This window comes from Emys orbicularis, chromosome 4 (assembly GCF_028017835.1).
Source record: "Emys orbicularis isolate rEmyOrb1 chromosome 4, rEmyOrb1.hap1, whole genome shotgun sequence".
Taxonomy (NCBI): domain Eukaryota; kingdom Metazoa; phylum Chordata; order Testudines; family Emydidae; genus Emys; species Emys orbicularis.
The window spans coordinates 126,208,946-126,236,283 of record NC_088686.1 but is presented as its reverse complement, the minus strand read 5'-3'; the positions used below and the strand labels follow the sequence as shown (position 1 = coordinate 126,236,283).

At 54.5% G+C, this 27,338-nt stretch overlaps 1 protein-coding gene across 1 annotated transcript; it reads right to left on the bottom strand.

Annotated features, from left to right (window-relative positions):
• Nucleotides 1-4,387: 4,387 nt before the first annotated feature.
• On the bottom strand, nucleotides 4,388-5,341 carry LOC135877145 (probable G-protein coupled receptor 152). The gene has a single exon (XM_065402492.1). The coding sequence runs from the start codon at nucleotides 5,339-5,341 to the stop codon at nucleotides 4,388-4,390; it is 954 nt and encodes a 317-aa protein (XP_065258564.1).
• Nucleotides 5,342-27,338: the final 21,997 nt, after the last annotated feature.

Here is a 27,338-nt window from a genome sequence, read left to right as displayed (position 1 = left end):
GGGGCCCATGGGAAAGGGCAAGGGGTGAAGACCTCCCCACAAAATAACCCAAAATTCCTCCCTTACCAGCCCCAGAGCTTTGTAGGGCAAAGGGGCCTATTGGGTCCGGGCTGAAACCCAGCCTGATTCCCACCCGGAGCGGAAACCGATGCCCAGGGAATCAGCCATGCCCCAGAGCCAGCCAGGCAAACCCCCGCCCCGCCACAGCCGCGGGGGGGGGGGGGGGGGGGGGCACACCCTGGAGACGGGAGGGCAAAATGCCATGAACTCTGCTCGGCCAGAGGGACCGAAACTGAAGGGGGGGGGGAAGGGGAGAAGCACATTGTAATCTGTGCACCCCCCCGATTTCACCATTTACCCGCAGGATTTCATTTCCCACTTCCCTGTACACCCCCCGCGGGGCTAGGGCCGCCCCGGAACGCTCGCAACCCCGCCCCAGAGCGGGAGTAAGGGCCCCCTCCAAACCGGGGCTAGGGCCCCCCCAAACCCCGGCGGCCCCCCTCACCTGGGGGCCGCACTCACGGCTGTGCTGGGGCTGGCGGTCGGGGCCGCTGCCTGGGGGATGGAGGCGCCGGGCCGAGCCGGCAGGAAGTAGCGGGGGAGGCCGCTCCCTCCACCTGCGTGGGCCGGGCCGGGTCTGGGACTGGCTGCGCCGAGATCGGCCCGCCCCGCCCTGCCCCGAGCAGCTGGGGGGGGGGCTCAGCTGGAGGTGGGGATGGGCCAGCGGAGGGGGGCGGGGAATGGGGATGGGCCAACATGGGGGGTTGGGTCAGTGAGGGGGGGGGGGATGGATCAGGACAGTAGGAGGGGGATGGGCGGGGCGGGGAGGGGAGGGAATGGGGATGGGCCAGCAGGAGGGGTGGGGAATGGGAATGGGCCAACATGGGGGGATGGGTCAGGACAGTAGGAGGGGGAGGGCCAGCGGGGGGGGGGCAGAGAATGGGGATGGGCCAACATGGGGGGATGCGTTAGGGAGGGAGGGGATGGATCAGGACAGTAGGAGGGGGATGGGTGGAGGGGAGGAGGGAATGGGGATGGGCCAACAGGAGGGGTGAGGAACGGGGATGGGCCAACATGGGGTGATGGGTCAGGACAGTGGGAGGGGGACGGGCCAGTATGGGGGGAATGGGTCAGGGCCGGGAGCGATGGGTCAACATGCCGTGGGGGGGGGGGGGGAGAATGGGCCAGTTCAGGGGAGCCACAGGGGAGCCCCATGGGGGGCTGGGCCCAGCGGCAGCTCCAGGCACCAGCACTCCAAGCACGTGCCTGGGGTGGCAAGCCGCGGGGGGCGGCCTGCCAGTCGCTGTGGGGGCAGCAGTCAGGCAGCCTTCGTCGGCTTGCCTGCGGGAGGTCCGCCGGTCCTGCGGATTAGGTGGCAATTTGGCGGCGGGTACACTGAATCCGCGGGATCGGGGACCTCCTGCAGGCACGCCGCCGAAGGCAGCCTGCCTGCCATGCTTGGGGTGGCAAAAATGCTAGAGCCGCCCCTGGCTGGGCCTGACTGCTGTGAAACCCCCCACCCCAGGGACTGAGGAGATGGAGCATCCCCTTCTGGGCTCTCTCTGTCAAACCAGGGGGGGAGAGAGGCCAGTGTGTGATGGGGACTGGTTGGCTCCGGGAACCAGGGAATGGGACCCGGGGTTTTTCCCTCCAGGGGACACCGGCTCCAATCCAGATACACGGCTCTCCACGCCCCTTTGCGGAGGTCCCCAAAGAAGCACAGGACACCCTCTCCAGGAACACATTTAATAAAACCAAAAAGAGGACAAGTGACATCACACGAACACATGCGTGAGGCTGGGGAGGGCGCTGAGTGCGCGGGACGTACAGCCACAGGTCTGTCTCAGCACCCATCGCGGAGCCTGGGCCAACAGGGGGCAGACCCGCTGTGGGCTGTCAGATACAGGATGTCCTTTTCACGACTGGCGTGTGATGCCTCCTCCCTGGGGTGACAGCAGGTTTAACGCTACTCTGTCCCTAGCTGGACTGGCACAGCGGCCTTAGAGCAGAGCAAAAGCTTGAGAGCATATGGGATGCAGCAGGTGGCCAAGCAGCATCTGTACTGGTCACTCCAAGCCACATGGCCACCAAATCCACTGGTGCTGGACATGGCAGCACAGCAAATGCAATGGACAATCCCAGTCTCCTTGCAGCCCAGGAGGACACACACAGATGGGGTGCCCACCCTAGCCTGGCACCACTGTGTAAAAGGAGCCCTGAGATGGGGACGTGAAGCTGCAGCAACTGTGACTGTAGGAGGCGACTGGTGGCCTGTGGGATGCAGGGGGGAGAATGCGGCCCCAAGGAGGGGAGTGGAGTCGGACTGCGGGGAGCTGTTGTGACTCAGGCCCGTTCTGCATGGTGCTCTGCTCTTGCTGGGGTGCCTGGGCCTTAGCTAGAGCTTGCTGGGCCTGCTCCACCTGTGCTAACAGAGCAGGGGGCAGGTTTCAGAGGGGCAGCCGTGTTAGTCTGTCTCAGCAAAAACAGCGAGGAGTCCTTGTGGCACCTTAGAGACTAACAAATTTATTTGGGCATAAGCTTTTGTGGGCTAAAACCCACTTCATCAGATGCATGGAGTGAAAAAATACAGTAAGCAGAATATATATATTATAGCACATGAAAAGATGGGAGTTGTCTTACCAAGCGGGGGGGGGGGGGTGTCAGTGCTAATGAGCCAATTCAATTAAGGTGGAAGTGGCCTATTCGCAACAGTTGACAAGAAGGGGTGAATACTAGGGGGGGGGAGGAATTACTTTTCTAGTGCTAATGAGGCCAATGCAATCAAGGTAGCCCATTTCAAACAGTTGACAAGAAGGTGTGAGTATCAGCAGAGGGAAAATTACTTTTTGTAGTGACCCCTCCACTCCGAAAGCAGGGGGTTAGCTCAAGCAGTAGAGGTTTATGCTTTTAGCTCCCAAGGTCACGGGTTTAATCACTCCTGCCAGTAGCCTGCGTGGGAAATGGCTGCTGTTGTCCTGCTTCCTCATTCTTCACTTCAGGAATGAACTTACAGCTCCTGTCTCGTCCTACTGGCGTCACTGGGCAGATCCAGACTAACTGGGGTCTGGATCCCAAGGCCCCCGCTGGATCCCCCTTTTGCCATGGAATTGGGCAGCTCCCTGGAAATGTGGGTGAGCCTCCGGCTGGGGGTAGGAGAAAATGACTTCCCCCTCCAACACCTTGTAATGCATTTCTCAGCCCCCTAGCCCAGTGTCAGTGTGGCTGAGATTGCTCAGCAGGGGGACCCCTTCTCCCCTTGATCCCCCATGCCCCTACCTGCGGTCACTCACCTGGGAGCCCCTGGGCTGACATGAGCTCAGCGCATCTCCAGGGCACCTCTCTTACCCCACCCGCCTGGTGGGGGCAAAGGTGGCTCTGAGTCCCTAGCAGGAGGTGCTGGTGGGCAGCCAGGCCCACACACTGGACACCCTGCTGGGGGAAACTGGGGAGGAGCTCTGTGTGTGTGTGTGTGGGGGGGGGGGAAGGTCAGAATTAAAGAACCACATCCCCAAGGGGTCAGAATTAAAGCCATGGGGTGTGGCCCTCTTTGGTGTGTTCTGCCTCCATGGAATGGTAGGGGGGGGAGCAGTACCTGCCCCCTGGTGGGTGTGGGAAGGTGGGGATCCCCTGGCAGCCCCATGGCCTTAATTCTGACCCTTCAGGTGTGTGGTTCTGATGCAGCCCCCCCCCCCCCCCAACATACACACAACATACACGTGGGCTGCAGCTTCTGTGTCATAGTCATGTGTGCTAAGAGGAGACTGGGCCTGCTTTCAGCAGGTCAGAACAGTCAGGCTGCAGGGGCCCAGGGGGACAGAGCTAGGGGGGCAACTGTACCCTCAGCGCTGGGTATCTGGCTGTAGTGTGCAGAACAGCCACTATATTAAAACACAGTGACCTTGGAGACACACCGAAAGGCAAGATTGCCAAGCACAAATAGGCCCAAAGGTGCAGAGTCCCCTTCATCGCAGTGTCTCCTGGCACCTGTGGGTTGGCAGCTGCAGCCACGTCAGTGTTTACATTGCCTTGCCTAGGGCGTGGTGTTCCCGGGCCATTGACCTGCGTGGAGCTGGGCCTGGTTTGCATCTGCTGAGGATCTGTCCCCGCTGGAGCTTGCCTAGGCTGGGGAAATGGGGCAAACTGGGCCTTGGCACTGGTGTGACTTCTCCTGGTAGCTTCCTGGATCTGGTTATGCCTGACGAAGCTCCACCTTGCACCCATTTACACAAGGCTTTGCACTAGTGAACCTACAATCATGCACAGACCCCCCCTCCTTGTGGCCAGGCCCAGTCAGGGGAGCCAGTGACCACTCGACTGGTGACTGGAGCTGGGCCAGAGCAGGGGCTGGGCCATGGAGGGAGAGGAGAGCAGGGTCTTGCTGGCAGGGCTAGGCTGAGAAGGACGTGCTGGGCGTGTCCCCGGGGCTCTTCCCTTGCTCCTCGGTGAGGGCTGTGGCAAGGGAGGAGGTCATGTGGTGGCCGCAGCCCGTGCAGATGTTGGAGCCGAAGAAGATGTAGATGAGAGGGTTGATGCTGCTGTTGAGGTTGATCAGGTAGCTGAAGTAGACCATGAAGGGGAAGATGCGATAGTTGAACTCATGCTCCAAGGAGGCCAGGAAGAGCAGCTGGACGATCTGGAAGGGGAGGTTGAGCAGCACATAGGCCGACAGGGTGGCGGCCACGATGCAGTAGAACTGGCTGGGGGACCGGGTGTGGCGCCGGAAGGTGCGGGACAAGGTGGCGGCATGGGTGGTCACCATGACGATGAAGGGGAAGAGTCCCTCCAGCAGCACCTCCAGCAGGCGCAGGGGCCCCTCATACTCGCCCCGGTCGCTGGAGCAGATGAGCACCCCGTCTGGATACAGGACGACGTTGGCGAAGACGAAGCCCTTGATGCTGAGCAGGGCAGCCACCAGCCAGGCGCCCAGGCAGATGTAGCTGGAGAGCCGCAGGGGGCGGTGGCAGCGGTACCAGAGGGGCAGCAGCACCAGCAGGCAGCGGTCCACGCTGAGGGCGGCCAGCAGGAAGAGGCTGCAGTGGTAGCTCAAGTCGGAGAGGACGTAGCGCAGGCGGCACATGGGGGTTCCCAGCACCCAGGTTTCATTCAGCAGCGTCTCTATGATCTGCATGACCGTGGTGGAGAGGAAGAGGAAGTCAGAGGTGGCCAGGCTTAGGATGAAGACGGACAGGCCCCGGCGCCGCAGCCGCCACCCTGTCAGCCAGATGATGAAGGCATTGGCGGGCAGCCCGATGCCCACCGTGGCGATCAGGACGGCTGGCCGCCATGATGCTGGTATAAAGGATTGCGTCTGGTTGGAGTGCGAGGTGTTAAATGGCTCCATCCACCGCTCCCAGCAGTCTCAGTAGGGGCAGCGCCAGGCGGGCCAACCTGCCAATGGAAGGGACATGGAAGGAATCAGGGCAGGGCCTCTCACCCAGCCATTGCCCCTAGGACATGGGCACTGCCAGCTTCATCTCCTGCAGGGGAAGCGTGGTCCAGTGGTTAGAGCACCAGGTGGAGACCTAGTTCTGCCACTGGCCTGGGCCACCTTAAGCCAGTAACTTCCCCCTGGTGCCTCAGTTTCCCTTCCTCACTCTGAGTCTCTATACCTTGACAGCTCTTTGCAGGATGGCCTGTCTATCGCAGGCTCGCCAAGTGCTAGGAATAGTGATTACATCCTTGTCTTCAGGGGAATTTTCCCCATTTCACTGTCAGGGAGAGGCTGGCACATGTCCTGAGAAGGGAGGTGTTGGGGGTGGGGGAGGTCAGTACTCCTGGGTCCTATTCCCAGGTGTTTTGTTGCAGCCAGCTGCTCCTGTCATGGATCCTGTGTAGCTTTGGCACCATAGGGGTTTCCGTCCAACAGCGCCACCCTTTTCGCTCTGATGCCTGTGGGATTAGCTGGTTTGTCAGCCCCTTTGGGGCTCCTACAGGGTGGCAGTCAGGATTAGGAATGAACGTTTACCTTGTCAATGGCATTGTGCTAGCACCCCAGCTGAGATCTGCACCCCACTGAACCAGGCACTGTGCAGAGGGACAGTCCCTGCCCTTAAAAACTCTCAATCTGAACAACAACCCATAGAGAGATAGTTTTAGACGGGAAACTGAGGCACAGAGAGTTGGGAAACGACTTACCCGAGATCACCCACTGATTTGGTGGCAGAGATGGGTCCCTGAGTCCCGATCCACTGAGCCGAGGTTGCCACCCCACAGCCCTCTCGTTATGGTACTCAAATAGCCATGTTGTCTCAAAACGCTCCCTGGCCAGCAGAGGTCACCCTGTTTTAGGGATGTTGACCTGTCTGGAGGGATCCAGCCATTGCAGCCTGGCTTATTTTGGCTGGGGGCCAATGTGAAAAGATTCCAGCTGGAGCACAGCTGCTTGGCTGTACAGCCACACGGCTGTACAGCCACACATATCCCTGCAAATGCATCACCCTAGCCTCCATGGGATATGTCCCCCCGGGGATCCCAGAGACATGCCCACACATACTGGCCATGCTCCCGTAGGATGACGGCACTGCGAATGGGTCCTGTGGAACTCCCTGCCACTGGACATGTGGAACCTGGGCCTCACCGTGTGCAGGGCCGGCTCCAGCGCAGGAAGCAGGTGCTTGGAGCGGCCAATGGAAAGGGGAGGCATGTCCGGGGTCTTTGGCGGCAGGTCCCTCTCGGAGGGAAGGACCGGCCGCCGAAGAATGCAGCAGCGCGGTAGAGCTGCCGCTGAAATGCCGCCAATCGCGGCTTTTTTTTTTTCCCCCCTTCACCGCTTGGGGCTGCAAAAAAGCTGGAGCTGCCCCTGACCGTGTGCAGAGCCTAGTTTGGAGACTCAGTTTCTCCTCAGTGCCTCCTTCCATGCTCAGACAGACTCATGCCCACCTGCCTGACAGATGATCCAGGTATTTCTCCCCAAGGCAGTGACTGATCTGTCTAATCTGAGCCCCTTGGAGGCCTTGTATTCCAGCAGCGGGGGGAGTCCCTGCTGGAGCTCTCTAGCTCTCATCTCCAGTGGGGGGAGGTGTCCTTTCCCAGGCTGTGGTGGGGCAAGGCAGGCTAATCTGTGCTGGTCCTGGAGTCGCGCCACTGCTTCTGCTATCAGCTAAGATTCTCCATCCCTCGATCAGATCAGAATGTGCCTCATGAGCTGAGCCTTGGCAGGCTGCCCCGATGAGCTGCCTGGAAGCAACGGGGCTGGGGACAATGGGGAGGGGAAGAGGGGTCTGTCTGGGGGAAGAACCCCTGGAGCCTGGGGAGAGGCTGGGTTATTTGCCATGGAGTTCAGGGCCTGATGTGTGGGAAGATCCTAGGTTGTGTCACCAGGGTGTGGGGAGAGGGTGTTGGACTGAATGATCACAGCACCCCCTTTTGCCTTTCCTATCTATGGATCCATGAGACCATGGGGGCCCAGAGCCTGCAGCCTCATGGGGTGTCTGTCCCCTCCTCACCCCACGCCGAGAACAGCCTCTCCACTCCACTGCCGCAGACACCGGTCGTCACCAGGGCCGGCTCTAGGCACCAGCAAAGCAAGCAGTTGCTTGGGGCGGCAGATTTGCAAGGGGCGCAAGAATCCAGCATGGGAGCTGAGAACCAACAGGGGGCCCTGGGAGCTGTAGTTCCTTGGTTAGCTCCCTGCTTATAGAGCCAGCCCTGGAGCAGGGAAAGAACTACATTTCCCAGCATTCCCTTGGCCACTAGCAACAGGAAAGGGTGGGGGAAAGAATATGGTACTGAAATCTGCAGCTTGCTGTGAATGGTAGGAACAGAGCCAGCTCTAGGTTTTTTGCCGCCCCCCCCTGCACCCCTGTATTGCCCCAGCCCTGGACTCTCCCCCGCCCACACCCCCTGCTGCGCCAGCTCTGGCCCCCACCTGCACTCCCCTGCTGCCCCAGCCCTGGGCTCTCCCCCCCCCCACCTGCACCTCCTGCTGCCCCAGGTCTGGCCCCCACCTGCACCCTCCTGCTGCCCCAGCCCTGGGCTCTCCCCCGCCCACACCCCCTGCCACCTCAGCTCTGGCCCCCACCTGCACTCCCCTGCTGCCCCAGTCCTGGGCTCTCCCCCCCCCCACACCCCCTGCCTCCCCAGTCCTAGGCTCTTCCCCCCCCCCGCACCCCCTCCCACCCCAGCCCTGGGCTCTCCCCCACCACCCACACCCCCCTGCTGCCCCAGCCCTGGGCTCTCCCCCCCCGACCCACACCCCCTGCCGCCCCAGCTCTGGGCTCTCACCCCACCCGCACCTTCTGCCGCCCCAGCTCTGGCCCTCATCCGCACCTCCTGCCACCCGAGCTCTGGGCTCTCCCCCACCCACACCCCCTGCAGCCCCAGCTCTAGCCCCCACCCGCACTCCCCTGCTCCCCCAGCCCTGGGCTCTCCCCCACCACCCGCACCCCCCTGCTGCCCCAGCCCTGGGCTCTCCCCCCCGACCCGCACCCCCTGCCGCCCCAGCTCTGGGCTCTCCCCCACCCACACCCCCTGCAGCCCCAGCTCTAGCCCCCACCTGCACTCCCCTGCTCCCCCAGCCCTGGGCTCTCCCCCCACCCGCACCCCCTGCCGCCCCAGCCCTGGGCTGTCCCCCAAAGAAGGAATTGGGGGGACTAAATGGACGGTGCACCTCTCTATCTGAAGCCTAGCAAGGGAGGTATGTGGATCTCACTAGAATTTAAAATGAAAAGTAAGGAAGGGGAGGCTCAGGACCTGGGCAGCTTTAGATACAGTACCAGGCACTTAGGAGGATTTCCACTTCTGAGCCATGGAAGCAGAAATTGACTTTTCCTTTCCAGATATAGCTAATATTCAGAAAGGGAATCTAGCACCTGCCTTCCAGATTTGAACACCCTCAAAATTCAGGAGTGCTCAAGGTCAATTTGGGCAGCTGTTACTTCATTTCCCCCAAATCAAATATACTGATCCACTGTAACTTGCTGTAGAAAAAGTAGAATAAATTGAGCAAGAAATGCTTCCCAGTGGTTATTAGGACTGGAATTGCTATTTTCAACAGCCATTGCTTGTTGTTGTTTTTTTTAAGTTTTAGTTTTATTTGTTTAAAAGGAAGACCGTGATAGTGCATTCCCCATAGAAACAAAGAATGGAACAAAAGAATAATCAAGGCACCTCAACTTTTCCTCATTTATGTAGGACAGTCTTCTAATATGCATCCAGATATCCTCCAGTCACACAAGCTGAAAATTGTTCCACTTTACTGCAGTTCTGTAACCATATGGGAACCAATCCTGTCTGTGTTCTGTGCACATCCAAAATTCCTGCTGAATGACCCGCCCTGGGAGCGAGTTACCAGTGACCCAGGGCTGGGGCTGCAGGAGGGTGCAGTTGGGGGAGGGGGAAGGGGGAAAGCCCAGGGCTGGGGTGGGGGGCAGCCCAAAATTTTTTTGCTTGGGGCAGCAAAAAACCTAGAGCCAGCCCTGGTCGTCACATAGAAATGCCAGCGGGTGTGACCCTGGCAGGCCAGATGCCAGCTCTTGCCCAGGCTGCAGGTGTTAACTAAGAACTGACAACCTCGCACCTGGAGCCCAGATCAGGTCACACCTGTACGGTAGTTTTGCTCAAAACAGGGATTAGTTTTACAAGAATATATTTAGTGTTTAGACTCTGTGAAATGCTTGTGAGTCGCTGCCTACATTCATCTCACTTGCATTGGCGGCACTCCATGCTATAGGGAAAGATGTAAGTTTTACTTAATAGCTTTGAAAATGTTTGGTCTGAGCTTGTGAACTCAGGCCTGGGAATCGTCCTCATGCCTCCCCCCCCTCCAGATGGGGAATCATGGACCTTCGCAATACAAATGATTCGTTAATGGCCCTGTCAGACCTGGGAAATGCTATGTGCCAGGAAGCTGGTCATGTGGGCTTGGAAGCTGAATGGAAGAAATAAAATAAAGCCACAGGAAAATTTTCTATCTTTTTTTTTTTTTGGGCTGTTTGAACTCTGAAGCCAGAGATCCCCTGGGCTGCTTCCTGGATCCGCCCTGAAAGACCCTTTGAAATGACAGCTCTCGACAACTCTGTCACTCTTAGGATTTAATGGTAACTCATTGGTGTGTACGTTTGTGTAACCCTTCTGCCAGGTGGAGCCAGCAGCAACAAGGGCCGGGTTCAGTATCTAGGGGTTCCTTTTCAACAATACAACACAAAAGCGGCTCGAGCCCCCACCCAGTGACAATTACACACCATCCCCGGGGCGCCTCTAAGAGGCAATACTTCCCCTCTCACAAGCACAGAGTCTGAGTGTAGCAAAAACTTTTAATAAAAGGAGGGAAATAACTCAGCATTAATTTGGGAAAACACTACAACTAGGGTTCATAAACACAAACGACCCACCCCCAAGTAGTTGGTTAGTGTCCTCAGGCTCTTAAGTCCAGCAACCTAAAAGTCCTTTTAACATGCCTTTCTCTGTATCCCACTCACAGTTGCTGTCCTTGGCCAGTGCAGCCCCCGAGTTCAGAGGTTCATCCACAGATTTCACCTCCCACCCTGTCTGTGTGTGTGTGTGGGGGGGGGGGGGCGGGGGAGGTGTGACGGAGTAGGGAGTATTAACCTGGGAATGTTGCATGGGAGTTTTACTAGTTGGGGTTGGGGCCAGGTGACACCTTCTGCCCGGGAAACTGGACAAAGGTTGCAGGAGGAGCGGAGGGGTGTGGCTGGGTGAGACTGCTGGAGGAGGTTTCAGTTTGGAGTTGGCTGGGGAAATGGAGGGAGGCCCAGAACCGGGATCTGGGCTCCCTACGCCCCAAGATGGATCTGATTGAGGGGTCCTGTTCTCTGTACCTACAAGCTCTGTTTTACACTGTGTTCCTGTCCTAATAAACCTTCTGTTTTACTGGCTGGCTGAGAGTCATGATGAATCACAGGAAGTGGGGGGTGCAGGGCCCTGACTCCCCCACACTCGGGGGAGGGGGGAGAGAAGGAAGTACCTTACATGCCCCACTGCTCAGATACTCGCTCATCACCCTGCTGGCCACTTGCTAAGATGTCTTCAGGCTCCCCCCTTGACTCAGCTCTCAGTGATTTCAGCTGTTATTGGGGGAGCCTCATTGCCAATGCATACTGGATAGGCATTTACAATAGAGACACTGTCCCAAACTAGGTCTAATATTAAGTATCAGTGTTAACAAGACACTCAATTAACCCCATTTATCACACCATCAAGAAAAAAAGGGTCAAACATTATCTACAACTCTTACACAAAACCCAGAGCATTAAGTACAAACAGCTACCTCCAGCCTGATGAGCTTGTGAAGGTTAGAACAATAACAACATTTAAAAGAGAACTGGATAAATTAATGGAGATTAAGTCCATTAATGATTATTAAGCAAGATAGGTAAGGAATAATATCCCTAACCTCTGCTTGTCAGAGAGTAGAAATGAATAGCAGAAGAAAGATCATTTGATAATTACCTGTTAGGGTCACTTCCTCTAGAACACCTGGCATTGACCCCTCTCAGAAGACAAAATACTAGGCTAACTAACTAGACCCTTGGTCTGACCCAGCACAGCTATTCTTATATTCATTCTCAATTCATTGGTCTGTGGAACCCATGTCCCTTCCCTAACAAATGCTATTCAAATGAGGGTGAGTCCCTCCGTTGGGGTATGCCAGGTTCACACAACAAGGATAACAACCCTTTATTACTCCTGCCCCAATAACAAGGAGACTGGGGATCCAACACCAGCGTCAAGTGATCATTTGGGGAACCAATCCCATCACGCTGAGCACCTAGGCAGGGTGGATGTGTCCATGCAAACGAGATCAGCTTCTGAAGTCTTTTTCCACAACTCACCACTAGATGTCAGGGGAGAGCTCATTCAGACTCTGCTTACATCTGCTTTGCTTTAACCTGTATATAACTCTCTTATTTCTCTTTCCTAGTTGATAAACCTTTAGATAGTTTATTGCAGGGCATTGTCTTTGGTGTAAGATCTAGGGTACCAATTGATCTGGGACTGGTCTCTTGGGACTAGGAGCAACGTGTGATTTTTGTTATAAGTGACCATTTATCACTAAGTCCAGTTTGTCTGGATGGCAAGATAGAGTGGAGCGTCTGAGGGACTGTCTGTGACTCCGAGGGAACACTGGTATAGTGATCCAGGAGATTACGTTTGGAACTTGGTGAAATCTAATGATAGACACGCCATCAGTTTGGGGTGTCTGCCCTGTGTTTGACAGCCTGCCCTGAGGTTGGCACTCACAGTCTCATGAGCCATTCCAGACAGCATGATGGGGGCAGCTGGGCTTGCGGCTGATGCACTGGGGTGGGACCCAGGAGATCTGGCTTCAATGTCTGCCTCTCCCACAGGCAACCATAGGGAATGATGAGCCATCCTTTATCATGGGAGAATAACATGAAGGGCAAAGGGGTCCAGGAGAGCTGGCTGTATTTTAAAGAATCCTTATTGCGGTTGCAGGAACAAACCATCCCGATGTGTAGAAAGAATAGTAAATATGGCAGGCGACCAGCTTGGCTAAACTGTGAAATCCTTGCTGATCTTAAACGCAAAGAAGAAGCTTACAAGAAGTGGAAGATTGGACAAATGACCAGGGAGGAGTATAAAAATATTGCTCAGGCATGCAGGAGTGAAATCAGGAAGGCCAAATCACACTTGGAGTTGCAGCTAGCAAGAGATGTTAAGAGTAACAAGAAGGGTTTCTTCAGGTATGTTAGCAACAAGAAGAAAGTCAAGGAAAGTGTGGGCCCCTTATTGAATGAGAGAGGCAACCTAGTGACCGAGGATGTGGAAAAAGCTAATGTACTCAATGATTTTTTTGCCTCTGTCTTCACAAACAAGGTCAGCTCCCAGACTGCTGCACTGGGCAGCACAATATGGGGAGAAGGTGACCAGCCCTCTGTGGAGAAAGAAGTGGTTCGGGACTATTTAGAAAAACTGGACGTGCACAAGTCCATGGGGCCGGATGCGCTGCATCCGAGGGTGCTAAAGGAGTTGGCGGATGAGATTGCAGAGCCATTAGCCATTATTTTTGAAAACTCATGGCGATCGGGGGAGGTCCCGGATGACTGGAAAAAGGCTAATGTAGTGCCCATGTTTAAAAAAGGGAAGAAGGAGGATCCGGGGAACTACAGGCCAGTCAGCCTCACCTCAGTCCCTGGAAAAATCATGGAGCAGGTCCTCAAGGAATCAATTATGAAACACTTAGAGGAGAGGAAAGTGATCAGGAACAGTCAGCATGGATTCACCAAGGGGAAGTCGTGCCTGACTAACCTAATTGCTTTCTATGAGGAGATAACTGGCTCTGTGGATGAGGGGAAAGCAGTGGATGTGTTATTCCTTGACTTTAGCAAAGCTTTTGATACGGTCTCCCACAGTATTTTTGCTGCCAAGTTAAAGAAGTATGGGCTGGATGAATGGACTGTAAGGTGGATAGAAAGCTGGCTAGATCGTCGGGCTCAACGGGTAGTGATCAATGGCTCCATGTCTAGTTGGCAGCCAGTTTCAAGCGGAGTGCCCCAAGGGTCAGTCCTGGGGCCGGTTTTGTTTAATATCTTTATTAATGATCTGGAGGATGGTGTGGACTGCACTCTCAGCAAGTTTGCCGATGACACTAAACTAGGAGGCGTGGTAGATACACTAGAGGGTAGGGATCGGATACAGAGGGACCTAGACAAATTAGAGGATTGGGCCAAAAGAAACCTGATGAGGTTCAACAAGGACAAGTGCAGAGTCCTGCACTTAGGATGGAAGAATCCCATGCACAGCTACAGACTAGGGACCGAATGGCTAGGTAGCAGTTCTGCAGAAAAGGACCTAGGGGTCACAGTGGACGAGAAGCTGGATATGAGTCAACAGTGTGCTCTTGTTGCCAAGAAGGCTAACGGCATTTTGGGCTGTATAAGTAGGGGCATTGCCAGCAGATCGAGGGACGTGATCGTTCCCCTTTATTCGACATTGGTGAGGCCTCATCTGGAGTACTGTGTCCAGTTTTGGGCCCCACACTACAAGAAGGATGTGGAAAAATTGGAAAGAGTCCAGCGGAGGGCAACAAAAATGATTAGGGGTCTGGAGCGCATGACTTATGAGGAGAGGCTGAGGGAACTGGGATTGTTTAGTCTCCAGAAGAGAAGAATGAGGGGGGATTTGATAGCAGCCTTCAACTACCTGAAGGGGGGTTCCAAAGAGGATGGAACTCGGCTGTTCTCAATGGTGGCAGATGACAGAACAAGGAGCAATGGTCTCAAGTTGCAGTGGGGGAGGTCTAGGTTGGATATTAGGAAACACTATTTCACTAGGAGGGTGGTGAAGCACTGGAATGCGTTACCTAGGGAGGTGGTGGAGTCTCCTTCCTTAGAGATTTTTAAGGCCCGGCTTGACAAAGCCCTGGCTGGGATGATTTAGTTGGGAATTGGTCCTGCTTTGAGCAGGGGGTTGGACTAGATGACCTCCTGAGGTCCCTTCCAACCCTGATATTCTATGATTCTATGATTCTAGTTAAACCATGAGCTCTTTGGGGCAGGGACTGTCTCTTACCCTGTGCAGCCCCTGGCACAGCGGTGCCCAGATCTGAGACCTGCCCCAGGTGTGCCAGGCTGTGCAGCCTCAGGGCTGCTCTAACTAGCTCCCAGCTGGACAGCACAGAGTGGCCCTGACCCACTCCCTCCCTCCCTCCCATTGCGGAGCAGCATAGACCTGCCAATCAGGGACTGTTGGCCCAGTGAGCAGGTACCCAGGGTATGGAGAACAGAGAGACCTAGCCACTAACAGTGAGTGAGTGGTGGTGTTAGGAGCGGGGGGAGGGTGTGGTCAGGACTCCTGGGTTCTATCCCCAGATCTGCTGCTGACGGGCCAGATGAGCACTGTGCATCAGTTTCCCCCTCGGGAGAGCAGGGGCTGCCCTGCCCCCGTGCTGAGTGAGGTCCCTGTGGATGAGAGGACTGCAGCAGGAGGCACAAGCTCCTGGGTGGAGAGGTGCCAAAGGGCGGCTGCAGTGGGCCGCCTTTCTGATCCAGAGCAGGAGGGGTTGGGATGGGGCTTCCCCTCCTCCCCTCCCACATCCAGGGCCGTCCTTAGGCATACGCAGCATACGCAGCTGCATAGGGCACCATGAAATTTGGGGCACCAAATTGCCCCAAATTTCACGGTGCCCTAGGCAGCTGCGTGCTGCATACGCCCCAGCCCCGGCGACCAGCCCTATCCCTCGGCCGGCCCCTCCTGCAAGTGGCAGGGCCGTCCCTAAGGGTGTGTGGGGCCCCAGACAACTCCCTCCGCCCTGCCTCTTACCCTTCCCCCTGCTCCGCCCCCATTCCTCCTCTTCCCCCAGTGATGCCCGGCAGCGGCAGGAAGCGGAGCAACCCGGCCCAAGCCCGCTCTACTCCGCCAGCTCCCAGCTGCAGCGCTCCGTTTCCCGCCGCCGGTGAGTGCGGGGAAAGGATCGCCCCCCACACTCACTGGCGGCGGGAAGTGGAGCGACGCAGCCCCAGCCCGCTCCGCTTCCCTTGCCCTGGCCCCAGCCTTGTCGCTCGGGTTGGGGAAAGGACCACCCCTGGCTCTCTCCGGCGGCGGGAAGCGGAGTGCTGCGGCTCGGAGCTGGTGGAGTAGAGCGGGCTGGGGCTGGGTTGCTCCGCTTCCAGCTGCTGCTGGTGAGTGTGGGGGGATCCCTTCCCCCAAGCCCCTCCCCCGAGTGACACGGCTGGGGCCGGGGTCAGGGAAGCGGAGAGGGCTGCTCCCATCCCCCGCTAATCCCCTGGGCCACTCTGGGCCTGTGGGGCCCCCAAAAGTGGTCCCCCACAGCTCCTGCCTCCCAAACCCTGGGTGGGGGGATGCCTGGGGCCCTACATAGCTCCCCCGCAGGGGGGCTGCATAGGACACCCAAATTGCTAGGGACAGCCCTGCCCACATCTCACCCTCTCTCAATCCAGCCACTGTCCCTTTCCCTTGGTCTGCGGCTGGGTCCGCTCTCCCTACACGGCATCCGCTCTCAGCCCATCCTGCTTCTCCCAGAGAGGATGTGGGCCAGGTCTGATTGGCATGGCAGCTGCTGCTGCTGAGGGCACCAGCACTGGCTACCCAGTGCCGCTCACTCCATCTAGGTGCAGGTCCCATATGTGCCAGGGACGGGGACCGCTTCTTGCCATCTGCCCACCACCCCTGGCTCAAAGAACATGCCCCGGAGGCCTCACCCTGTGCCCCATCAGAGCCGCCCCATGGAAGCTAGTGGGGTTAATGACCCCCTAGCACCTCCACGATACCCCTGCAGGGGGGCAATCAGAAACCCAGGCCCTACTGCTCCCCTCCTCTTGGAAAGGGGACCAGCTCAGCAGAGGGTTTGCCCAGGAGGGTGGCTGCTATCCATCCCCGCACCCTCGCCGGTCATTGTTCCCCCCGTGCTGCCTGCCTGCCCTGTTCCAGGGTCACCCCATTTGGAATCAGGCCCCATAACTGCCCCCAGGGAGTGGTGATCTGCCCTTGGGGGAAACGGACAGGACTGGAGGGGGTGGGGATGAAGTGGCAGGGAGAGAGAGAGACTTTGCCTAGAGCCAGGGAGGGAAAGGATGGCTCCCTCTGACCGCCACGACACACAGCCACAGCCTGGCCTGCATGGACATTGCCATGACACGCAGCTCATGGCACTGGGGCTTGGGCTCTGCCCCCAGTGCCCCTCTGCTAGGGTGACCAGACAGCAAGTGTGAAAAATCGGGATGGGGTAGGGGGATAATAGGAGTCTATATAAGAAAAAACCCCAAATATCGGGACTGTCCCTATAAAATCGGGACATCTGGTCACCCTACCCTCTGCCCAGACTGGCACCAACGGGCTGAGACCCAGCAGAACTTGTCTCGTGGGTCAAGGCTCTCCCCAAGACCTGACTCTGAGGCTGGGAGAAGATATTCCCACCCACCCCCCAATATTGGCACAGAGCCTAAGTGCCCACCAATGCCAAGATGCACCGTCCGGCCCTGAGATGGAGACCATGGGCAGGGCCACCTGGGCATCAGTCACATACTCCTGGATCATAGCCAGCCTGTCAGAGCAGGACCAGGCTGCAGAGCCAGCCAGGCAGGGTCCAGTGCCAGCTAATTAGTGCCATTCATGAAGCGTTAGTCTCAATCCCCACTGCAACCTTCCACCAAAGGCTGGGAGGTCACCCACAGGAAGGGGGGATAAAGTAGGACCTACCCGAAGTGTCTGCAGCGAGAGTCAGGCAGGGGTTAGGATGGAGCGAGCCCCCGCCTGGTGTCCAATCACTGCTCGGTCTCCAGAGAAGGATGAAAGCCAGCAGGAGCAGGACGCTGATTTATATCGGTGGCAAGGGAGGAAGCAGCACGGGAGGGGTGGGGAGTGGAGGCACATGGTGTGAACCAGTGGGGAGGGGAGGCAGATACCATTTAACTGGTGGCAGTCCAGCTAGCGCTTGCCGCAGCCCGCCTCCAGGCCCCACCCCCAAGCCTCAGGCCCCTTGGGCCCAGTCGGGTTGGGAAGAGCTGACATCCAGCCTGGGATCCTGCGCTCACCTGTCCAGCTAGCTTCACCCATGGCTGCAGACTCCGTCAAGTGAAAGCCCAAGGATGGCCCCTGTGGACAGGGCACCTGCCAGCCCGGGGTGGGGACTTCACGGGGTTAGGAGTGCGTGTCAGCAGGGACAGGCTGTTGGGACCAAGTGCCTTGGCTGGGAGAGCTGGGGAATAAGATCAGTTAAGAGGCAGTGTGGCCTAGTGGGTAGAGCACTGGACTGGGAGCCAGGAGATCTGCTCTGCCCATGGCCTACTGGGTAACTAGGATCAAGTCATTTCCCTGCCCTGCACCTCAGTTTCCTCTCCTGCCCTGTTTCTGGCTGGTCTGTTTAGACTGTAAGCTCTTTGGGGCAGCGGCTGTCTCACAGGATGTACAGCACCCAGCACGGGGGGGGGGGGGGGGAGGGACGGGACTGATCTCAGATGGGTCCTGGAGGTGCTGCCGGTCTGCCGTCCGCTCCTCTCCTCTCCTTTGGGGGTCATGAGGGAGGTGAGTTAAGATTTGTTGCCCAGCTCTGTCCGTATCACACAGCAGGCATGTGGTTAGACAAAACTGCCGACCAGGGAGACTGGGAAATGGCAGGAGGTTTTGATCAGCTGCCAGGGGTTGGCTCCAGGTGATCAGTGCGGGGTTAAACAAAGGAGCTGGCCCTGGCACGGGGAGCAGGCTGATCTGAGCTGCGGGCTGAGAGCAGAGGGAGAAAAGGAGGAGAAAAAACCTGTGTTGCTCAGCAACCAGTGATGGAGAGAGGCAGGTCGAGATGGGGTCATTTTGGGGAGGAAAATGTGGGTTTGGGTTAAAGGAAGAGGGAGCATTTCTGAGAATCAGATCCCGGAGGGGAGCAGGTGGGTTTGTTAATTGAGCAATCAAAGGGCAGTTCAGCCCACGGGATCCTCGATTAGTGCCTGTTAGAAACCGCCGCTGCAGGCGGGAGGATAGCAGTGCAATGAGACCAGGTTTGTCCCAGAGTTTGCTCCACCCCCCAGTATTTGGGGCCTTGCCGGGTTATTTCCAACTGCATTTCCTTGGTGCAGTCCTGTTTATTTACTGAATTCTCCCACACAGTCCTGGCTCCTGCACCAACAGGAACAATCATCAGCTGACCATTTTCTTGCTCAGAAATCCCGAAGCCTGAATCTCCAGCCAGTCCTGTGCCCCAAGGAGCTCAGCTCCTCACGGCCATGCTCACAACTCCTGCCCTTGCTGTCTGCTGCCTTTCTGCCTCTCACACAATTTGCCAAGCAATCCCCTAGCCCCTGTGTTTGCCGTCAATCTCAGCCAGGGTAACCCTTCCAACCACACAGTTTAACTCAGTTCAGGCTTTGCCTGGTGACTGATTGCCTTGGGCGGTGGCTTCTATTGTCTCCAGCTATCATGACATAAAAGGATAAGTGACAATCAGGGTTGAGACACCCCAGCGGGGATCTAAACCCTAAAGAATAAGCAGTTTAATCAATTAGTTGTCTACAATATTATTGTACTTATAAAAGTGTAGTGAGTAAGGTCTTTTAGGGAAGCTGGGGACACTTTAATTATTAATTAATCAACCAATCAATCATTCAATCAAATAATTAATTAAGGTAATTAATTAAAGGTGATTAATATAATTGTGAGATGTCTGTGTGACACTGTATGGAATATGGGTGACCACTTATAATATTATCGATACCAATATCACAAAATTGCAATGAATCTTATACCGGATAGGCGATGTAAGTGATCAGTGGAAAACGTACAATTTGTTAGATATGATAAGCTTGTTTATATCTATGTATCATCTTTGTATCGTGCGTGCAAACGTGTGGTATATTGATATCTCAAATTTGTGCTGTGTATCTGGGTAATCCCAGACAGATTAGCATCAGCACTATCCAGCCCGCTTGATGGCCCATCAAGCCCATGAGTCAGCAGGACATGTAGGGACATGCCTGTGGACAGGGAACTGCAAATACTTTTCCATGCCCATATGCTGTGAGCTTGTGTTTGGGACAAAGGATGTACAAGCCACATGACAAAGGATATAAAAAGGCAGCTGCATCACATCCATTTTGTCTTCAATCCTGCGTCTCACCTCTGGAGCAACATCTCTACAAACTGAAGTTTTGGACAAAGGACTGATAGACCCATCCAAGCTTTGGATGTGTTCCAGGGGGACTTCACAAGCCAGCAAACTCACCAATGCTGCTAAGAACTTGATATATGGACTCTGAAGTCATATGTCTGTATCTGATTGCTTTGACCATTTAACAACTCTCTTCTCGTTCTTTCCTTTTATAATAAAACCTTTGGTTTTAGATACTAAAGGATTGGCTGGCAGCGTGGTATTTTGGGTAATATCCAAAGTAGTATTGATCTGGTAATGAGGCTTGCCCTTTCGGGATCAGACTAACATTTTGTATAATGAATAGAGTTTTAAGTAACTTCTTGTTTTACTGGATCTATGAGCCGGTTGGGAGCCAGAGAACTGGAATGCAATAAAGGGGGCTGTGTGATTTCTTTTTTGCAGCTTCTTGATAACCAGCGTGGGGGATCAGGAGCAGTTTGTGACAGGTTGGTGAATCTAACGTCACTGTGAACCACCAGTTTTGGCTGCCTGCCCTGACCCTGGCATTTTCAGTGTGGGCTACCCTAGGCACCTCGGGTCACAGTCTGTAATATCACTGCATGTGGAATCATGGATACTCACGGACATTAAGCTTTAAAGTCTGTGACCAAACAAAGGGAGAAACAGATTTCCCCCCAGGCGGGCAGGGAAGGCAGCTGTCTCCCTGTCTCTAAGGGACATGGGACACTGTGGACCCTAAACAATGGAAGCCCCAATTACATATGAGTCAGCAGGGGGATGGGAAATCCATAGGAAGACACACACACAGGGGAGAAAACCCTCCAAAGAATACTTGTAAAATGTTTACTGGACTAGAAAAAGAAGGGGAGAGACCCCCTAGTTATCCATCACTTCAGGGACGTAGGGTAAAACGCCTTCAGAGCCTGTGAAAGTTGGAGCCACTAGCTTGTGGGGCTAGAGATGCTGGCAACCTGGTGTGAGAAAGAAAACTGCTTAGACAAAGATTGTGACTGGCCAAAACAAACGTTTGGACCCTAGGAAGCGGGTTTTTTTTGTTTTTTTTGTACCCATGCCCTGTCTTTTCCTCTTGCGTAGTATCACTAAAAGCAGGGCTCCCAAAAATTTCTCCCTGACGCCCACTGGTACAACTGCAATAGGCGCGGTGACACGTGTGGGGGCATGTGGGGTCACGTCCCCACCCCATCCCGATTTGCTGCTGGCTTGTACTGAGCATGCTCACATGGACTGAGCATACTCAGTGACACTGCTGAAGCTGGCTGCCCTCATGCTCCCCCCCCCACACTATTGGCAGGCATGGGCCCTCTCTCCCTGCGTCTCACTTATTAGCACTTCTGGAGGGAAATTATGAATGTTAATTATTACTCTCACACTGTAACTCAGGGGTCGGCAACCTTTGGCATGTGGCCCATCAGGGAAATCCGCTGGCGGGCTGGGACAGTTTGTTTACCTGCAGTGGCTGCAGGTTCGGCCGATCACAGCTCCCACTGGCCACGGTTCGCTGTTCCAGGCCAATCAGGGCTATGGGAAGCGGCAGCCAGCAAATCCCTTGGCCCACGCCGCTTCCCGCAGCCCCCATTGGCCTGGAACGGCAAACCGCGGCCAGTGGGAGCTGCGATTGGCCGAACCTGCGGATGCTGCAGGTAAACAAACCGTCCTGGCCTGCCAGCGGATTTCCCTGATGGGCCACTTGCCAAAGGTTGCCGATCCCTGCTGTAACTAAACAATGTACATGTTTCCTCTTCATTTCAATGCAAGCACTTGTAATGAGAGAAGTCCCTTAGTAATATGCCCCTGAGAAATGCTTCAAGATCTTTGAAACCAGTTTTAGTCAGACTACACTTTAAAAAAAAACAGTTGAGCGCAAAATGTGGTGTTCAAACAGGGGAAACACAAGTTTGTACCATACTGAACAATAAGCAACCAAAAAATGTTAACAACATGGTTAACAAAACACATTGTGTAATTATTTGTTGATTTTTAAAATAAAAGAATTGTCCAACTCTGCACACTAGATGGTGTGTTCAATTTTCTTTTAGTGTGTAAGTAAAGACCCAGCCCTTCTCTCTGCTAATTAGAAAAGACTCGAATATTGTCAATAAAAGTATAAAATAACTCACGAACCAGGAGTCTTCTTAATAGGGTGGACATGCCTGTTTCTCCTTGCACAGTTTTTCCAGCTGGGGACGTGTGTTAGTGAGGCTCAACCTGATCTCCTCTTCAATTTTCAGCCTTGCTCACTCGCTTTTTTGATAGCTGCTGGTGCTGAAAATCCAGCTTCACAAAGAGATGCTGTTGCACCAGGAAGGAGGACAGGCTGAGGATGCCCCACCCTGGCGAGAGATGGATGGCTGGGGAGGGGGTGGGTGGCTCCTAGCATGGACAGCAGAGATGGGAGGGGGGAAGGAGACAGGTCAGTGCCCTGGGGAGGGGGATACCTGACCCCCCCCACTGCAAAACATTACACCCACTCCCTGCCACCAGCAACTGAGATGGAGGGGACATCTCGGTGCACAAGTAGGGGGATCCCCGATTCTCCCCACTGCAAAATAGCCATCCCCTGCTGCCTGCAAGCCAGATGCTGAGGAAGGGAGGAGGAAACCTTCCAGCTGCACCTCTGCTGCTCCCCCGACCCCAGCTTCCCACCATGTAAAATCCCTTTCTTCCAGGCCGTCCCCCTCAAACTCCCCCCACGCATGGTCTCCAGGCAGGATCTGTCAGGCAGGGCAGGTGGAAAGGGCTGCGTGCCCTGGAGCTGCACTGAAGGGCCAGGGTAGTTTGGAGTGGGAGCAATGCCCCTACATGCCCCATCTCCCATCTCCACCCTTGCCAGCAGACCTCCCAGGACTGTGTCGCATCCCACAGAGTGGGAACCCCTGACTTAACCCTCTGTTCTTTAACTTAATCTTCGTTTTGCCATAAACCATCTCAGGGTGTTGTACCAATGTAGGCGTGAGTCCCCAGCTAACCTATCAGGCTGGTGTGTGCTCTGTCTCTCTCCAGGCAGCAAACATAGCGGTTTCAGTGAGTGTCCCGGGAGAGGGACTGGATGCTGCAGGGAGACATCCCCGGGGAACGCAGGAACTGGGGTGCACTGATTGTTACCAGCAAGGCAAGGTTTGGACTGGTAGCCTCTCAAGGAGTTTGCTGGGAGAGCAGACAGGCTGGGAGCTGACACATGGTCTCATGCCAGCAAAGCTCACTGTTGCTGAGGAAGAGGGGTAACACAATGACTCTCAGTTCTGGGTGTATTGAAATACTCCTGCCATTAAACCATTCAGCGGCAATCAAAAAAGCTAACAGAATGTTAGGAACCATTAACAAAGGAATAGATAATGAGACAGAACTAAGTCAAATATGATGATGATTACTGAAAATCTTATTAATCATATAAAAAAGTTCTACCAATCTCAAGGACTGAGATCCCAGTCCTGACCGGACCACCCTGAATATAAACATTGGACTATAACCTACAGACTAATTCTGAAAGAACTCTTTGCAACTACAAAGCTCACCATCTCTGCTATGAATCGGAATCTCAAGAATTGTACTCATGTCTGTATGTATACTGATCTTTTAACCATACTTTTCTTTTTTAATACATTTTAGTTTAGTTAATAAGAATTGGCTGTAAGTGTGTATTTGGGTAAGATCTAGAATATTCATTAACCTGGGAGGTAATGTGTCCGATCCTTTGGGATTGGTAGAACTTTTTTATATGATGAATAAGATTTTCATTTATCCTTATCATACCTGACTTGGGTGTCTTGGTGGAGGCCTGAGGCTGGGTTACTTTACGGAAACTGTGTTGTTGGTGTAACGCTGTACCCCATAATGCTTTATGGGAATATGACATAACTGGAATATGTTTTGTGCTGCCTGTGCCATGTAACATATCTCTGTAAAGGTTATGGTCTACTATATCTATTCATCCTATTTATACACATATATCATTTTGTGCTTGAGGTTAAGAATATTGGCTGTATACTTGCTTGATTTCTAAGTAAGCTTTGTGAGGCATTTGGTCAGCTTCTTTAGAAAGGAATTCGCAAGGTTAAGTACCCAATCAGGAAGCACTTGGGGAACAATGCATCTTGGAATGCTCCAATCCACATAAGAAGTCTTCCTGGAGACATACAAGATACCATGTGGACAATGGCTTCTGCCTGTAAAGACTGTGATTCATGCATGGAGATGTGACTTGCCCAGGTGACTCCAAAACTCCATTTTGTAGCTGGACTTTGCATAGGAGAGAGGAGGGGGTCTCCACGCACAAGAGAAAGTCTATTTAAGCCCAGGGGAGACCCCTCCATTTTGTCTTCAGCTGGCTAAGGAGAGAGCCTCTTCACCCCAAAGATACCTGAAAGAAACTGGAACAAAGAGCAGTGACTGCAAGGGATGGGAGTGATTGCTGGACCCGGACTAACAGGAGATTAGTCTGTAAAAGGGAGCATTCTGGAACTGGTCAGGATCTTATCTGTATTCAGTTTGATTAGACATAGATTTGCGTGTTTTATTTTATTTTGCTTGGTGATTTACTTTGTTCTGTCTGTTACTACTTGGAACCACTTAAATCCTACTTTCTGTATTTAATAAAACCACTTTTTACTTATTAATTAACCCACAGTATGTATTAATACCTGGGGGGGGGGGGGCAAACAGCTGTGCATACCTCTCTATCAGTGTTATAGATGGCGAACAATTTATGAGTTTACCTTGTATAAGCTTTATACAGGGTAAAACGGATTTATTTGGGTTTAGACCCCATTGGGAGTTGGGCATCTGAGTGTTAAAGACAAGAACACTTCTGTTAGCTGCTTTCAGTTAAGTCTGCAGCTTTGGGGCAAGTAATTCAGACCCTGGGTCTGTGTTGGAGCAGATGGGCGTGTCTGGCTCAGCAAGACAGGGTGCTGGGGTCCTGAGCTGGAAGGGAAAGCTGGGGTAGAAGTGATCCAACCCGTCAGAGTTGGCTTCTGGGTAACCAGTGAGATATTATAGAAGCTGTTTTGTGCTGGTTTGGTAAATCTAAGTATTGGAATATCCACCAGCTTTGGGGATTGTCTGCCCCATTCTTTGCAGTTCACCCTAATTGAGTGACCTCAGTTGGCTCCTCTGGGACTCCGGTCACAGCCCCACTCCCTAGCCAGCCCATCTTGCATCTCCTATCCCAGTCAAAAATTCAACTCAACAGAAAAAGCCAAGATCTGTTAAGGCAGGGGCTGTGAACAGCTTATCAGCCACCTAGAACAAGTGCCAGCAGGGTTTATCAGATGTGCAAGAGGATGCAGCCCCACAACACCCTGGCCCTATCTGTTAGTGGTTTCCCCTTATCACTGTAGGGGAATATGCTAAGCTCAGGAGAGAGGGTAGCTGCCACACGAGATAGTAAGGTGACAGAAGCAGCTCCTTATCCGGCATCTGCAAAGTAAGGGATCCCATGAGCACAGATCCAGAATCCTCTGGGGCCTCCAGCCAGGAATCCATGGGCATGATGAGAGCAGAGCAGACTACAAGGCACGGGAGGCTGGCTAGACCCCATGTGCAATATGCAGTGCTGGGCTGAGCCCTACCCTACTGGAAGGGCCAGGCTGATAGTAGTATCTAGTGCAGTGGTTCTCAACCTGCAGGCTGCTTGCAGCCCAATCAGCACACAGCCACAGCACATGTGACATCCTCAGGGCCATATAGGTAGTGGCCCACATAACACCTAGGGAGCTGCATATGTGGCCCACCACGGTAAATAGGTTGAGAACCACTGATCTAGTGTGCTACTACCCATACCCACGGCAGCCCTGGCTCCCCCATGCACCTGGAGAACCGAGGCCTAGAGAGATACAGGAACCTGCCCAAGGTCCCACAGGGAGTTTTTGGCTGAGCTGGGCTTGAACCCAGGCCTCCTGAGGCCCAGTCTAGTGCCGTAACCCCCAGGGCACAGTTAGACCCCAGCTGAGAGGCTCTTGCAGGGCTGGCCCCATCACCCAGGGAGGTCTGTTGCCCTGGACAGGATGCCAGGGCAGAGCAAGGCTGGGCATGAGGGTGCAGAGGGTGCTGGGCTTTGGGTGTGTGGTCCACGGAGGGGAGGGTGAGAACTCACCACCACAGCAACCACTAACTGTTCCCCTAGGGCAGCCCCAGCAGAGCGGCGGAGGGGAGGATGGGCCCTGGAAAGGGCAAGTTCTGGGGTCCCCTCTGGGGCGGGGGAAGCAAAGGATATATAAGGATCTGTGAACCTCACTGTACTCCAGCACCCTCGGCCCCGTCCTTGCTGCATCTGAGTGTCAGCTCATCAGTGGCGGATTTAGAGTTAGTGGGGCCCTGTGCACAGCTTCATTTTCAGGGGCCCCCCTCAGGAACCAGCCAAGAAAAAGAACATTTTATCTCCCCCCAGTTTTTCATTTTTTTCTTCATCTTCCTCCTATATTATAAGTAATGGGAAGTAAATGAAAATAAAGTGACCGAACCCCACACTCCCTACTGAACCCCAACCCCCTGCCTGAGCCCAGCTGCGCTGCTGGCCAGGATTCAGGGGCAGGTTGTCAGATGAGATTTGTCCTGCATTTTGGGGAGCCCCTGTTGTTGGGGGCCCTGTGCCACCGCACGGGTTGTTTCATGGTAAATCTGGAGGATGGCGTGGACTTCACTCTCAGCAAGTTTGCAGATGATACTAAACTGGGAGGAGTGATATATATGCTGGAGGGTAGGGATAGGATACAGAGGGACCTAGACAAATTAGAGGATTGGGCCAAAAGAAATCTGATTAGGTTCAACAAAGACAAGTCCTGCACTTAGGACGGAAGAATCCCATTCACTGTTACAGACTAGGGACCGAATGGCTAGGAAGCAGTTCTGCAGAAAAGGACCTAGGGGTTACAGTGGACGAGAAGCTGGATATGAGTCAACAGTGTGCCCTTGTTGCCAAGAAGGCTAACGGCATTTTGGGCTGTATAAGTAGGGGCATTGCCAGAAGATCGAGGGATGTGATCATTCCCCTCTATTCGACATTGGTGAGGCCTCATTTGGAGTACTGTGTCCAGTTTTGGGCCCCACACTACAAGAAGGATGTGGAAAAATTGGAAAGAGTCCAGCGGAGGCAGGGACGGCGCTTCCATTTAGGCGACCTAGGCGGTCGCCTAGGGCACCAGGATTTGGGGGGCAGCATTTTGCTGCCCTTGGTGGCAATTCGGTGGCGGGGGGGGTCCTTCCGCGCACTGGTCTTTGGCAGCAATTCTGCGGCGGGTCCTTCACTCGCTCCGGGACCTGCCGCCTAAGTGCCCCGAAGACTGGGAGCGCGGAAGGACCCCCCCGCCACCGACTTGCCAACGATGACCGGGAGCGTGGAAGGACCCCCGCCTAGGGCGCCAAAAACCCTGGCACCGCTCCTGAGCGGAGGGCAACAAAAATGATTAGGGGGCTGGAGCACATGACTTATGAGGAGAGGCCGAGGGAACTGGGATTGTTTAATCTGCAGAAGAGAAGAATGAGGGAGGATTTGATAGCTGCTTTCAACTACCTGAAAGGGGGTTCCAAAGAGGATGGATCTAGACTGTTCTCAGTGGTACCTGATGACAGAACAAGGAGAAATGGTCTCAAGTTGCAGTGGGGGAGGTTTAGGTTGGATATTAGGAAAAACTTTTTCACTAGGAGGGTGGTGAAGCACTGGAATGGGTTACCTAGGGAGGTGGTGGAATCTCCTTCCTTAGAGGTTTTTAAGGTCAGGCTTGACAAAGCCCTGGCTGGGATGATTTAGTTGGGAATTGGTCCTGCTTTGAGCAGGGGGTTG